Source organism: Vipera berus (genome assembly GCF_964194415.1).
Source record: "Vipera berus genome assembly, chromosome: 6".
Lineage (NCBI taxonomy): Eukaryota > Metazoa > Chordata > Lepidosauria > Squamata > Viperidae > Vipera > Vipera berus.
Window position 1 is genome coordinate 51064743 of NC_138208.1, and position 14451 is coordinate 51079193.

The 14451-nt window shown below is 36.8% G+C and overlaps 1 protein-coding gene across 1 annotated transcript; it reads right to left on the bottom strand.

Annotated features, from left to right (window-relative positions):
• Positions 1 to 1601: 1601 nt before the first annotated feature.
• On the bottom strand, positions 1602 to 2188 carry LOC308670342 (C-type lectin domain family 5 member A-like; the record flags this gene model as incomplete). Its single annotated transcript, XM_081331836.1, has 2 exons — positions 1602 to 1710; positions 1803 to 2188. The coding sequence occupies 2 exons, from the start codon at positions 2186 to 2188 to the stop codon at positions 1602 to 1604; spliced, it is 495 nt and encodes a 164-aa protein (XP_081187962.1).
• Positions 2189 to 14451: the final 12263 nt, after the last annotated feature.

Below are 14451 nucleotides of genomic sequence, written 5' to 3' on the forward strand. Positions count from 1 at the left end.
CCAACAATTGGGCCCGTCCTCAAGGGAAGTAAGGGACATGGCGACCGGTCGTATCCAGGAGGGAGGAGCCCCCCTGAGAGCATACAAGTCCGTGCTAGAGTATTGTATGTGAACCATATCATGATAACAACTGCATAGGGCCACAAACCAATGAGCAATTAGATGACATAATGATGTGATGTTATAAGCCAGGATAAGCATCTCAATCCCCCCAAATCAGTCCAACTCGGCTCTCACCCGAGTCAACCAGGTGAATCAACTGCAGCCGCTCTCTCACCGCCGCTGAGGAAAGCCCACCAGGGATGGACTGAGTCCAGGGTACCAGGGAAACCCATCCCACTGATCTCTCACATCAGTGGGTGGTTGATGGACAATCCCACTGCCCTCTCACCACGGCGTAATCCCAGTACATATCAACTGGCAATAGGAAGTCTTAGGAGTGGGGATAATATTCATGTTCCACCCTGCTCCAACCAACCAGGCAATTAAGAAGGCAGTCCTTCGTGACAAGTACAGTGTAGGTCAGCTATTCTAGGAAACTCAAACCAGGGCCTCCCCAACTAAGCACAACACCAAGGTCTTATCACGGAAGGTCCAAACGCCATCAGGCCATCAAGCCACCATCTTTGACAGTACGCCCGATAGCAGACCAGACAGCAAGGGCTCATCCAAGCCAGCCTTTAGCCCAGCAGAGCGTCCAGATGGAGAAGGGGGGGGTCTTCACACCACCAAAGAGGCGCCCACCCCCTATTCCTATCTCCATAGGGCCAAATGTCCAGCAACCGTCCCAGCTGCAAGTTCCTTCTCTGGCCGATCTTCGGGCCGGGAGGGCTCCCAGAAAGGAGTCCCAGTGCAGCCCAGTGCAGCACGGCATCTGCCATCGCTGGGGGCGGCAACAACCAAGCAACATGGCCATGTATCTTCAGGTTGAAGGCAAAGACAGCCCACCTGCTGAAATAGCGTTCGAGCAGCACAACCATCCCGGCCGATCCTCAGCTGGTCTTCGGGCCAGGAGGCCTTCCGAAAGAGGGAAACCCTCTGATGGAACTGGGGACAACGATGCTCATGGGGCGGCTGCACCTCAGCTGGTCTTTGGGCCGGGAGGCCTTCCGAAAGAGAAAAGTGCCTACCAGCTGGAAACAGCAACGCTACAGCCGGCACCCCCCGCCTCGGCCGATCTTCAGGCCAGCGAGACCAAGAAAGAAGAAAAAGCCTCTGCATCGCTCAAAAGATATAGAATTTTGAAACCAGTATATGTCATCAAAATTTGGGAATTAGTACATTACATATTATTTCTATTTTACTTTCTTGTAGTGCTTAAAATCTTTTTTATTAAGTTTTTACTAAAGAAAATAAATGTCTGTTTCTATATCCTTTATTTTTAAAGCAGCAATATAATACAGGTTGATATATTCACTCAAGGAGGAATTGGATCTAAAAATAGAATTCCATGTAACCTGAAGTAGGTTGGAAAGGAGTACTCACTCTAAATTTTAAATTGCATTACAGTAGATTCACTTTCTTATCAGGGCCAAAGCTTATGAACTGAGGATAGAATTCCGATTATATCTTGCTGTGAATTTCCATTGTCCAAAGAGTTTTTATACCTTCTCCTCACAAACGAAGCAGTTTAATTCAGAGCAAGATCTTGAGATGGTGGAATTTAATCCAATTGTAGCACAGTCATTTGTTTTATCTTGAATATTAAATCTATGTAGGGAAATTGAAAAAAGTCAGAACTTTATTTACAGGAAGTGGAGCAGAGTAGTAATACTGCAGAATGTCAGCTGTAGAACAGAAACTTCATTTTTATATGGGAGATGCCAGGGTCAAACTTTGTGTTATCAATCCACCTCCACTGTCCAATGAATTTTTTCAGGCCAATGAAGTAATCTGCATTTTGTGTTCTGCTGTTCAGAAATGCCAGTTCTGCTTTGATGGTGATAACAGCAAGATGAGAATTTAACTGGGCACATTCTTTTTTGCTCTCGTCCCATGTATTTTGCACAGTAGAAAAGTAGTAGCACTTCCCTTCATACAGAGTCCACCTTAAGGGGCATCTGGTTTTTCCTGGTGAGGTGATTTTGGGAACTTCTGAGATCTGTGAAATATATGTAAAGAACAAAGAAGTGCCTATTAGCTTAATAGCCAAAGTTGGTACTAGTGTACTGATGAGTTTCCAATTCATATTAGTTTGTATTTTAGATGCAAAACACCAAGATATTTTCCTTTTGCATGCAGACTGAAATCTTCAGTTATGACTCAGGCTTTTCTTGAATTTGAGAGCAGATGAGATACTGCTTCTGTTTTCTTCCACAGCGGGCCATAGAATTCTTTCTCTCTGTGCCTAAGAAGACTTAATTATGTCATTTCTCCCTTAAGGGAGTCTTACTTCCTTTTCTCATTTGCTTCACTTGGACCGTGTTTCACTTCTTCATTTCTTCATATCGCTGTGGAAATTTGAGTTAGTCTTTATTTCTGACCACTATACTGTATGTGCAAATCCATGAAGTTTTCTTGCCAAAAACTAGTTCTGACTATGGCAGAACTAGAACTTACAGTCTCCTAGTTTCTAATGTAGTGCCTTTAATCACTACACTACACTACACCTGTTAAATAAGATATAGAATTTTGAAACCAGTATATGTCATCAAAATTTGGGAATTAGTACATTACATATTATTTCTATTTTACTTTCTTGTAGTGCTTAAAATCTTTTTTATTAAGTTTTTACTAAAGAAAATAAATGTGTTTCTGTATGAACTTTGTATTAATCCCATTCAGATTCTATAGAAACAATTCTAATATAAAGTAAAGTAACTCTATGACCTATTCATTGGATATTCTGATCCACAGAAGATGGGCTTAGGTAAAGGTAAAGGTAAAGGTAAAGGTTCCCCCGCACATGCGTGCTAGTCATTTACAACTCTAGGGGACAGTGTTCATCTCCGTTTCAAAGCTGAAGAGCCAGTGTTTGTCCGAGGATGTCTCCGTGGTCATGTGACCAGCATGACTAGACGCCAAAGGTGCACGGAACGCTGTTACCTTCCTACCGTAGTGGTCCCTATTTTTCTACTTGCATTTTTACATGCTTTCGAACTGCTAGGTTGGCAGAAGCTGGGACGAGTAACAGGCGCTCACTCTGCTATGCGGCACTCGGGATTCAACCCGCCAAACTGCTGATCTTCTGATCGACAAGCTCAGCGTCCTAACCCACTGAGCCACCGCATCCCTCTGAAAATGGGCTTAGAGAAGAGATATAATCTGTTGAACCTGACAGTAGCAATAACACAGATTACATTGGTGGTATTGATATATACAGTAACTAAAATATCTCAGAGGTCTTTCTCATTTGAAATTGTATTAATTAAATTCATGAAAGAGTAATATAATGAAACATTATATAATCTTTTTGAGAAAAATGAAAATAATTACCTATTAAATATGATGTGAAGGTTGTTGAATTAATGCTTATTCCTCATTTTGAGATTTAGCACAAAACTATTCTATATTTGAATAAAAATTTTTGAAAGAGCAAAACGGATAAAGGAGGTTAATTCCACTGCAATCTGTTCCTCTGTAAATTTAGCATTTTTTCTCTCTTATCCACTTTCTATCTGCCCATCTAATTTAGTTCTCTAGCTATTTAACTAGCTATGTTAAGACATTGAATGAATATAGGAAAAACACAATACAATTTTTACATGTTGAGAACATGCTGAGGTAGATTTTCTACAAAACCTTGGTGTTACTATTGTTGCTAATATTGTTGTTATTGTTACAGCAATATTTCGCAAAAGAAAAACCTAACAATATTAGATATCATTATGACATGTTCAAAAATTATTTTTTATGAATTAAGTAGGTATGGAACTACTGAGTAAACCACTAAATGTGACCAAATAAAAGATTACGCTAAAAATTGCATATACGTGTTATATTTATATTGTGAGTTGTTTCTACATTTAAAATTAGTCTTGTTTATTTTTTTTTACTTTGCAAAAATTTACCAGTATTTAGCTCATCAATAACAGCCTAATTTATAATTTTTCAATTCATGCCATAATGGAGAAAATATAAGCTGGAAGTCTGTTTAGTCTACTGACCAGGTAAAAATGCATAGTCTCTTGCTCTCTTCACTATTCTGATCTTTAATTTGATCTAAGCAGCCCTTTAAAAAGAGGACTTGCTCGTCATTAAAAAAAACCTCATTTTTAAACTGAAGGATCCATGGGTGCTTTTGGTGCACTGCAATCTGTTTCCAAAATATACATATATAAATCCTAACTTCACGCCAAATGAGCAACAAAGGCATTTTGTGTAAAATTGTTGTGATACCTCACCAGTCAGTGGATCCGGCTGCTGAGTTTGAGGAATCAGATGAGGAGGAGGGGCCTGGAGTGACATTAGAGTCAGAGGAAGGCTCTTGAGGAGCTCCGAGACTTACAGTTGGACGAGGAGCCTGTCCCCTCTACTCGCGCTCAGGCTGAGACACAGCTGTGCTCGGAGCCTGAGTTGGACAGTGATGAAGAACAGTTGGGACAAATCCAGGATGCACAAAGGCGCAGGCAAGAGAAGCGATAGGACAAAGGAATGCAATAGTGCGGCTCCAAAGGCAAAGGAGAAGGCATTAGGATTATAAAAGGGAAGGTGTGGGAGGTGCTAGTTGCCAAAGGCAACCATTCGTGTTGTGGATCGAGTTTCTGTGGACTGTGTTTGTTTGCCTTGGACATTGACTCAGGTCTGTGAGAATATAAGGGGTTGGTTTTTTCTCGCGGTTCCTGCCTGTTTCTTGGAAGAGGAGTTTCTCCTTGTGACCATAACAAGAACTCACATAGGCTGGGACAGAACAAAAATATACCATTATCCATAGTTACTATTAGATTTAACTGTAGGCGGATAGCTGTATTAGTCCATGGTAACCAAAATCACAAAATTTGTAGCATCTTTTGAGATTTATTAATAATTGCTTGATTGTTTGACTCATAGGTGAAAACCAAAAGTATTTACTTTGTGAGCCATGATGAAAACCGTCACTCTGGGTTCAAAACTACACAATGGACACATAATACATGAATTACAGTACAAAGCTACATGTTTCTAATTTCCATCTAGAACATTATCAAACCTACCACCTATAGCCATATATACCATATATGCTACAACCACATTTGTTCCAGCCTACTTGAAAAAGATGTCCAAATGAAGGAATTAAACAAAACAGAACAACAGAACACTACAGGTTGTTCCTGGCTCAATGCATAATAAGCTAGAGCCCATACTGGGAGATTTCACTGCACTTTCTCAGCCATTGGGTGGCAGGCCTAAACTTGCATTCAGACAATGACCCAATTTGAACTCAATTCTCACAAGCAACAAGAAACAGCTGAACAACAATACTAACATGGAACCAGACCCTGCAACAAAGCCAGACATCTATGTTACCTCAACATTTACACCAACAGCACCATTACAGGCTCCAAAAACTTCACAGTGTCATTGTTTTATCTGTAATATAATACATGCTATCATCTGCCAGCAGTGCCCTATGAATTCTATCAAGGACAAACAAGCCAGACTTTGTACAAAAAAATAATAGACATAAGTTTGACCTCAGACTCAAAAGAAGGGCTTAGTAATAACAGAACATTTTATCTTACCAGGAACACTCCATTACACATCTCAAAGTAGCCATTTGGAGAAAGGAAACTTTACTGACACAATTGAGAGACAGCTGAACTCACATACATCAAAATGTTTCAGACGGTTTCAACAGACACAATGGGTTTTAATTGTATTTATTTTATTTAATTTTCACATTTCCAAATCGCACATCTCCCCCTCAAATTAATAATATTAATTACTAATCTATGTCATATATAACTGCATCTGCATAACCACACTGTCTCCCTTCCCTCTCAGTCTTATCCCAATTTAAATCCTACATTAGTTAAGTTGCTCCATGTATCTTATTATGTGAGCTATAGCTCACAAACATTTATGACTTTTAATGAAATTTGTAAATTTGTAAAGGTGTTGCCAACTTTTCATGGTTATTAGATTTCAGGAAGTCTCAAACCAAGTTATGTCTGTGGAACTATGAGAATGCAAGTAATGTATTTTTTTTCCAAAAAAATATGTATTGTATTTACTATTTCATCAGAAGGGAAGGGAATTGACAATAATGCAAAAGACTGACTTTAGTTTGGCTTGGCTGGTTACTTCAAGGCCATATTTCTCATACTGTCCTCTCATTGTGCAGCACAGCTTAAGTCCTGCTTGCTTTGGAAAATAGGAAAGAATCTAGGAGGGAATAAATTAAGAAAATGGATCATTGTCAGCCTTTCGCATTTCATCAATAAAATATCTTGCAGGCTGTAATTTGATATTCCCTTTATTATGAGAACTGAATTTAGTCACCTATTCTTAGCTGCTATTGCCTCTTGCAGCTTAAATGCTTTAGGTTGAAAGGAATTCACCTCCTCTTGCCTCACTTCACCTCCTCTAGCTCAAACTTTCAAATAAATTAAATTTCATTTTGTGCTTATATTCCGCCTTTTTTATTAAACTCTTTCTAGAGAAGTTTGGTTTATTTCCCAGTGTTTGTTCATCTCCAACTTTATCCCATCTTCTTACTTTTTGATTTCTATATTTCAGTCCCCAAATGCTTGCCCAATAGGTGGGCATTTAGCCTCCAAACCACCTTCAAGAGTCCCTACTGACCAGGAGCAGCAAATTCAGTCAGGGTCATAATTAGTAAAAAGGTAAAGAGAACCTGGCTAGAACTGTTATCATGAAGGACAAGCTTCCCAACTTCTACAGAATCATTCAGAAGGCAACTTGCACAGATGCTATACTATGGATGTCATAGTTAACTCTGTGTTCCATACAGGTTTTAGTTTTTTAAAAAAATCCCACATTCCAACTTCTTGAACGCAATGATGTTTTATAATTATTCAGAAATAGACCCTTCTCAATTTGCTCACTAGCTTCTTCTTTTTTAACAAAATACATTTAAAAAAAAACTTCATTTGGAGGTCCCAACAATTCTCCAACTTTTAAATACATTATTGATCTCTGTATCATGTAGAAAAGGACAATAATGCTGTACAACTATGTGGGAAATGGCAAAGAATTTCTCTTATGGCATCTGGAAGACATTATAGGTATCATAGATATATTTATGTTGATGTAAAGCCCCAGGTGTTAGATTGGTAACCATAAACCATTGCCACAATATCAGCATATAACACTTACTAGCACAGGACAGATATATTTCAATCCAATGCTACATTGACAATATATTGCACAGCATCTAGAGCACACTGCAGCTGTAATGCACATCTTTAACCTGATTTATATTCTGAACAAAAAAGTGCTGCACTTTAAATACAAATATGAATTCATCCACTATCCTGACTTTTGAACATAAAGTCATAAAGAGGCATACACAAGGGGATACCTTCTGTTCTTCCAAGTTTGTTCTGGGAGATAAATGATAAAATATGTCTTCTTGGCTTTATTTGAATATAGTTTAAATGATTGATCTTTATGAAAACTAGATCAATAAATCATAGCATAGTTATTCATTTTCTAACTTTGTGCCAATTACTTTTTAAAATTATTTTTACTGCATATGCAAAAAAGGAAAAGAAGAACAAAATATAAAGCATATATCTCTTACATACAAAAAAGCTAGTTTTAAATATACATGCCTTGTTACACAATTAATTTAGTCACAGCTAGTTTCCCCACACTGAAGTAAGTTTATTTAACAATGGAAAAGAAATGAGAAATAACTAGTATACTGTATGCAATCCAATGTCAAGATGTCCAAAATGTAGGACAAAATTAGTTGTATAAACAATTGTATGATAAATGGAGAGTAAGTGTTCTTCCAACACTGGGGATTCAATTGTTTTGGAAACATAAAAGTTCAATATCTGTTTCCGTTGTTCTTAGGCTGCTTTATAAAATTGCTAATCTTTAATTTAAATAATATTTATAAAAGCTTTCCAAAATCTAATATGTGAAATAACTTTTGTACCAAATTAGTCACTATAATATCATATTAAACCACACATGTAATATTGGAATTCAACATTATGGAAGCACAAGCAATAGAACACAGCCAAACTAGAGTCTTGGACTTTAAAAGAGCTAATTTCAATAAACTTAAAGAGACTTTGGGAAGAATTCCATGGATGAGAATCCTAAAGGGGAAAACAACTCAAGAAGCTTGGGAAATTTTGAAAAGTGAGATAATAAAGGCCCAGTCTAGCACAATACCAACAAAGAAGAAAAATAACAGCTCTCAAAAGAAACCAGCATGGCTGCATAAAGAACTCTCTGATAAACTGAAAGATAAAAAGGACAAGTATAAGAAGTGGAAAGAGGGGCACATAACTAAGGCAGAATATCAGCAAACAGCCCTTGCCTGGAAAGATGAAGTGAGGGAAGCTAAGGCTCAAAATGAACTAAGGCTTGCGACCAAAGTCAAAAATAACAAAAAAAGCTTCTTTCAGCATGTAAAAAACAAGAAAAAAGTTAAAGAAATGATTGGTCCATTAGTGGGGGAAAGTGGCAAGAAGGTGACAAGCAATAGGGAGAAAGCAGAACTATTTTTTTGCATCTGTCTTTACACAAAGGGAAAAAACAGTCCAACCTACCAAAACCAGTGCCATAAAAAACAGAATAGAAATGCAAGTTAAGATAGGCAACAAAATGATAAGTGAGCACCTGTCCAGCCTAGACAAGTTCAAATCACCAGGACCAGATGGATTACAACCCAGAGTTCTCAAGGAACTGGCAGACGTGATCTCAGAACCACTGAACTATATTTTTCAAAGATCCTGGAGCACTGGGGAACTACCAGAGGACTGGAAGAGAGCTGATGTAGTTCCCATATTCAAAAAAGGAAAAAAAAATAGATCCAGGAAACCTATCAGCCTGACCTCAATACCTGGGAAGATTCTGGAAAAGATAATGAAACAACAAATCAGTGAATACCTTGATGCAAACAAAGTTATCACTAAAAGCCAACATGGGTTTGTCAAAAACAGATCATGCCAGACAAATCTTATTGCATTCTTTGACCAAGTGACAAAACTTGTGGCCCAGAGGAATGCTGTGGATATAATTTACTTGGACTTCAGTAAGGCATTGATAAAGTAGACCACAACCTGCTACTTGATAAGATAGAAAAATGTGGGTTAGACAGCATCACCACCAGATGGATTCATAGCTGGCTGTCAGGCCGTACTCAGCATGTGGTCCTCAATGGAACTGCATCTACATGGAGGGAAGTGTGTAGTGGGGTTCCCCAGGGCTCTGTTCTGGGCCCAGTGCTCTTCAATATCTTCATTAATGATTTGAACAAGGGGATAGATGGGGAACTCATCAAATTTGCAGATGACACCAAGCTGGCAGGAATAGCCAATACTCCAGAAGATAGGCTTAAGATACAGGAGGATCTGGACAGACTCAAACACTGGGCGCTATCTAACAAAATGAAATTCAATTGTAAAAAAAGTAAGGTTCTACATTTAGGCAGGAACAATCAAATGCACAGTTATAGTATAGGTGGTAACTTGCTCAATAGTAGTAACTGTGAGAGAGATCTTGGAGTCCTAGTGGACAATCACTTAAATATGAGCCAGCAGTGTACTGCAGCTGCCAAAAAAGCCAACACAGTGCTAGGCTGCATTAACAGAGGGATAGAATCAAGATCACGTGAACTACTAATACCACTTTACAATACCTTGGTAAGGCCACACATCCAGTTTTGGTCACCATGATGTAAAAAAGATATTGAGACTCTAGAAAGAGTACAGAGAAGAACAACAAAGATGATTGGGGGACTGGAGGCTAAAACATATAGGGAACGGTTGCTGGAATTGGGTATGTGTAGTTTAATGAAGAGAAAGGTGAGGGATGACATGATAGCAGTGTTCCAATATCTCAGGGGCCGCCACAAAGAAGAGGGAGTCAAGCTATTTTCCAAAGCACCTGAAAGCAGGACAAGAAGCAACCAATAGAAACTAGTCAAGGAGAGAAGCAACCTAGAACTAAGGAGAAACTTCCTGACAGTTAGAACAATTAACCAGTGGAACAACCTGCCTCCAGAATTGATTAATGTTCCAACACTGGAAGTTTTTAAGAAGAGACTGGCCAGCCATTTGTCTGAAATGGTATAGGGTTTCCTGCCTGAGCAGGGGGTTGGACTAGATGACCTCCAAGGTACCTTCCAACTTATTATTATTATTACTTCACCAAATATTAAATATACACCAAACTGTGCTGCACGTGATTAGCTTCCCAATGTGCAAAATTACATCAAACAAAATATTATGTAACTACCATCAAGTTAAGTTATTTTACTAACAAATTAAAACATGTTTTCTTTTTATGCGCTTATTTTTGCCCTATATATAGGTACCATGAATAATCGATTCCAAAGCCGAAGAGGAAGCAGTCACAAATTTTCTCTTCCATTTATGAATTCAGTACGTCCTCCAAGCTGTTACATCCTTAGAGGTAATATGCCATCAAGAAAACATTGTAAAAGTCATGTCAGTAGGCATCTGTTCCTAATATCGTTATGAATTTTGATCAGATTGAATGACATAAGGAAAGCTTTTCTTCAAATCCTTTTAGACCATTATCAGCTAGTCTTTCTTCATTTCCTTGTTAAATCCAGTATACATGGAGAATGTTTGGCTAGCCACTCATTCTGAATTCATTTTTTATCATGCTTAGCTGTTTGTGAAATCTTGCACCATTTTGGAAGAATAATTGACTATTGGGAAATGAGCTCTAATTTCTGATCATTAATTCATTCTTTATTTTTTTAGAAGTCTGTTTCAAGCTTACAGAGTGATTTAATGTAAACTAAAACACAACCAATGCTCACTTCTATATTGATACCTGCAGAAATTTTGTGAAGTCCTTCTTCAGTGTCTTTCAGCTGCTTACAATTATTTATCTGTATGTAAAGATGCATGGAGTAGTTGAAGTACATAATAGAAATCTGCAGATTATATTTTGCTAAAAAGACTACGATTAAAAAACCACTGAAATATTTTTCTTAGTTTGAGAAAAAGCAAAGCAAAGCAAAATGTTAATGTTAAACTTAAGAACAATTGTTCATACAAATTCTTTAGTTCACATTTGGTCAATAGATCTTATCATCTGTCTGGGATTTTTCAAAAAATTGTTTTTAACAGATTTAACAAATTGCAAAGTATATTTGCATTCAAACTAATTGTGTTTTAATATCAAACCCATCTTCAATCATTCATGATCAATTCAGTTCAATAATTATCTATACCGGGGTGTCAAACTGGCAGTCTGCAGGCTGGATGCATCCCGTGCAGGCCACGCCCACCCCAACTCTGCAAAGGCAAAAAACATCACAATGCGTCATGATATGTCACATGACACAATCGAGATTGACACCTGTGATCTATACAGATAGGGCTTTTTTCTCCCTTTTTTCTTTTTATTAAATTCATGTAGATATATAGGTTATTGTGGTATTTTTTCTATACATTTCAATATCACCCAGATAAAACTAACTTATAGCAGACAATGAAATTTCAAACTAGTCATTAATGTAAAAATGAAACTGCTATTTAAAATGTGTGGATATTTGTTTATGTGGATTCAAACACACGTACCATGAAATAGAGATTTTATATCCTATTTCTCTAATCAATTTTTTGTTTGAATTTGTTTAAACAACTGTATTTTTACTCTACAGTTCTTTAAAAGGGATCAAGTAAAATGCTCATAACCATGCCACCAACCAAACATATTTGGATCCAATAAGCAAAGAAGAACTGCTAAAGTGAAGCGAGCATAAAAGAAGTACTCCTAGATATCAAATCCTGGAGCAGAACAAAAACCAAAGAGGTACTGATGGTAATAAAAAGATTAACTCATCAGCAACGGCTCCCCTTTTGAACTTCAGCCAGAAGTTAAATTCCCACAGGGTGACTCCCCCAAGGTTATTAGGTGTGTCCAAGGCTTTGACTCAACAAGAGAAAATAATTAGTATTTAAGATAAGGGTCGGTGTGATTCTTATTTAAGAATGTGCAGCATTTGCAATGCAACTGAACCTGCCCCATGGAGATTTGTATCAATGTAAAGCAAGGTAGTGCTGGAGCTTCATTTTCCTCTTAAAATCAGAAGGTTGTGTTGCGTTAAAAGGGATGCTTCACACACTGTCAAAGCACAGCATCTATTCAAAACATTACATAGTCATAGTAATTATCCTAAAAGAATTCTGTCTGCAGGCTTTCACACTAAAATGTGTTATGGTGAAGAAAATGTAAAACGATAAAAGTGAGAGGGAAAAGGTGTAGAAAAAAAGATGTACATCTTTAATTGCAAGAAAAAAGACAAATTGTTTTTGGCAAGTAGAGTATTTCTGAGTATGGGTACAGTGATTATGATAGAAGAAAGCAGAGAATAAGGCTGAAGCTTAACTAAAAGAAAAATAACACACAGGAAAGAATGTCTACAGTATGATGTGCAACATAAGGTAGGAGGAAGAAGGACAAATAATTATAAAATCAGTTTTAAGGACAAAGAATTATAAAATCAGAGTGATAACATGAACTAGGGATGGGATAATGATTTTTTTAAAAAAAATATGTATGTGGGAAAATCAGTAGTGTTAAAAATGTTGAAGAGCACAAAACTAAGATAGATGTAAAATAAAAAGGAAGGAATAATGTTATTTTTAAAAAACCCAGAAAACCCTTTTCATCTTTTCAAAAGAAAAGGGAAAAGAGGAAATATTTTTGCAATATGAACAGAGCAACCCTGAATTAAACTGAGTTTTTATCAGAAATCAAGTTTTAGTAATAACAGACCACAGGAAAGAAGTGAGCAAAGAAAAACATCCTTCATTGTTAGAAAATTACAGCTAAGAAAAATTCTATTCATTTTATTATCAGCATGGAAATATTCTAGTCTAAAACTTCAAAGAATATCTCTAAAACATTTCCTAATATTTTATGTTTTGCAATATCAATTTACACATGGACGCAATATAGGGGGCATCCTTAGGAAATTATCCAAAAATTGTTTGTAAAAATGTAAACCATACCACTTTCATCTTTTGTCCAACAGATTTTTCATAATCTAAGCTTTTAAAGTGCAAATTTAACCAGTGTGTATTCTTCTCTGAAAATGTAACTACAGCTTTTATGTAAAGCTTTTAATAGTGTAAAGGTTCTTTTTAATGAATTAGTGAAGGCAAGCAGAGGAGTGTGCTGAATATAGAAATACTGTCAAAATAATTCAACGTACGACATGACATAAACGCTGACCCATATGTATTTACTTATGATGTCACTGAGTACATATAAAAGAGTTTTGCATCTTGCTATTGTAGGCCACATTTTATTATTAGCCAACAGGAGAGAGGTGTTTTTTTAATCAGGGAAGTGTTAGACAGATATTGTAACAAATTAGTATTTCTACTATTGTGAAATCTGTTGTGAAGATGACTCACTTAATATTTCTCAGTGATGAGATCTGACAGTGTAGCCACCTGTTAAGGTAAACTGAAGCTATTCCAATGCATCCCAGCAGATTACCTCCCATCTGCATAATCTACAGGGAATGGAGAAGTTTTCAGAAATCAATAATCTGCTGGGGCTAAGCAATCTGATCTTCTAAATGAGGACCCAGATTGTTGGGGGCAATAAGCTGACTTTGTAATAATGCCGCTTGGGGGTGTGTGAAAGCCCTAATAAGCAGGCATATACATAGAATGAAGGCTTTTGCTAAGCACATGGATTTGTGCTTTAGATTGTAAGCCGCCCTGAGTCTTCAGAGAAGGGCGAGATATAAATGGGATTAAAAATCATAAATAAATAAATAAATAAATAAATAAATAAATAAATAAATAAATAAATAAATAAGTAATTGGATTCTGCATTTCAATGGCTATTTGTGCTGGGTCTATCCAAATATCAAATATTTTTTGTGCAGTTACTCTATTATATCTTTTTTATTGGACCCAACAATAACCAGAAACAAAGGCAATATACAAGGAAATTAACTTACTATCTAATATCTTGTGAATATAATGTAGATTCTAGAGTGAAAAAAATCCTAATTGAGCTGGATTTTTGACATTGCTCAAATAGACAAATAATCGAAGGATTATTTTACTACAATTGTATTTTAAGCAATTATATTAAACTTGATGAATACTTCTAAAAAGACATATCATTTCCAATCCCCAGAAAAAGAAAAATGTTATTCTGGTTCAGGGTTGGCCAGACTCTGTAGACATAGAATTGTTTTTCTCTAGTTTGGAAAACACAAACCAATTGGGGCCCTGAAATTAACAAGTGTTACAGTTTGTGAAAGCAGAAACATTCAGTAATGTACCCTCATTGCATAATTCAGTATGAAATAAAGATGAAGATATG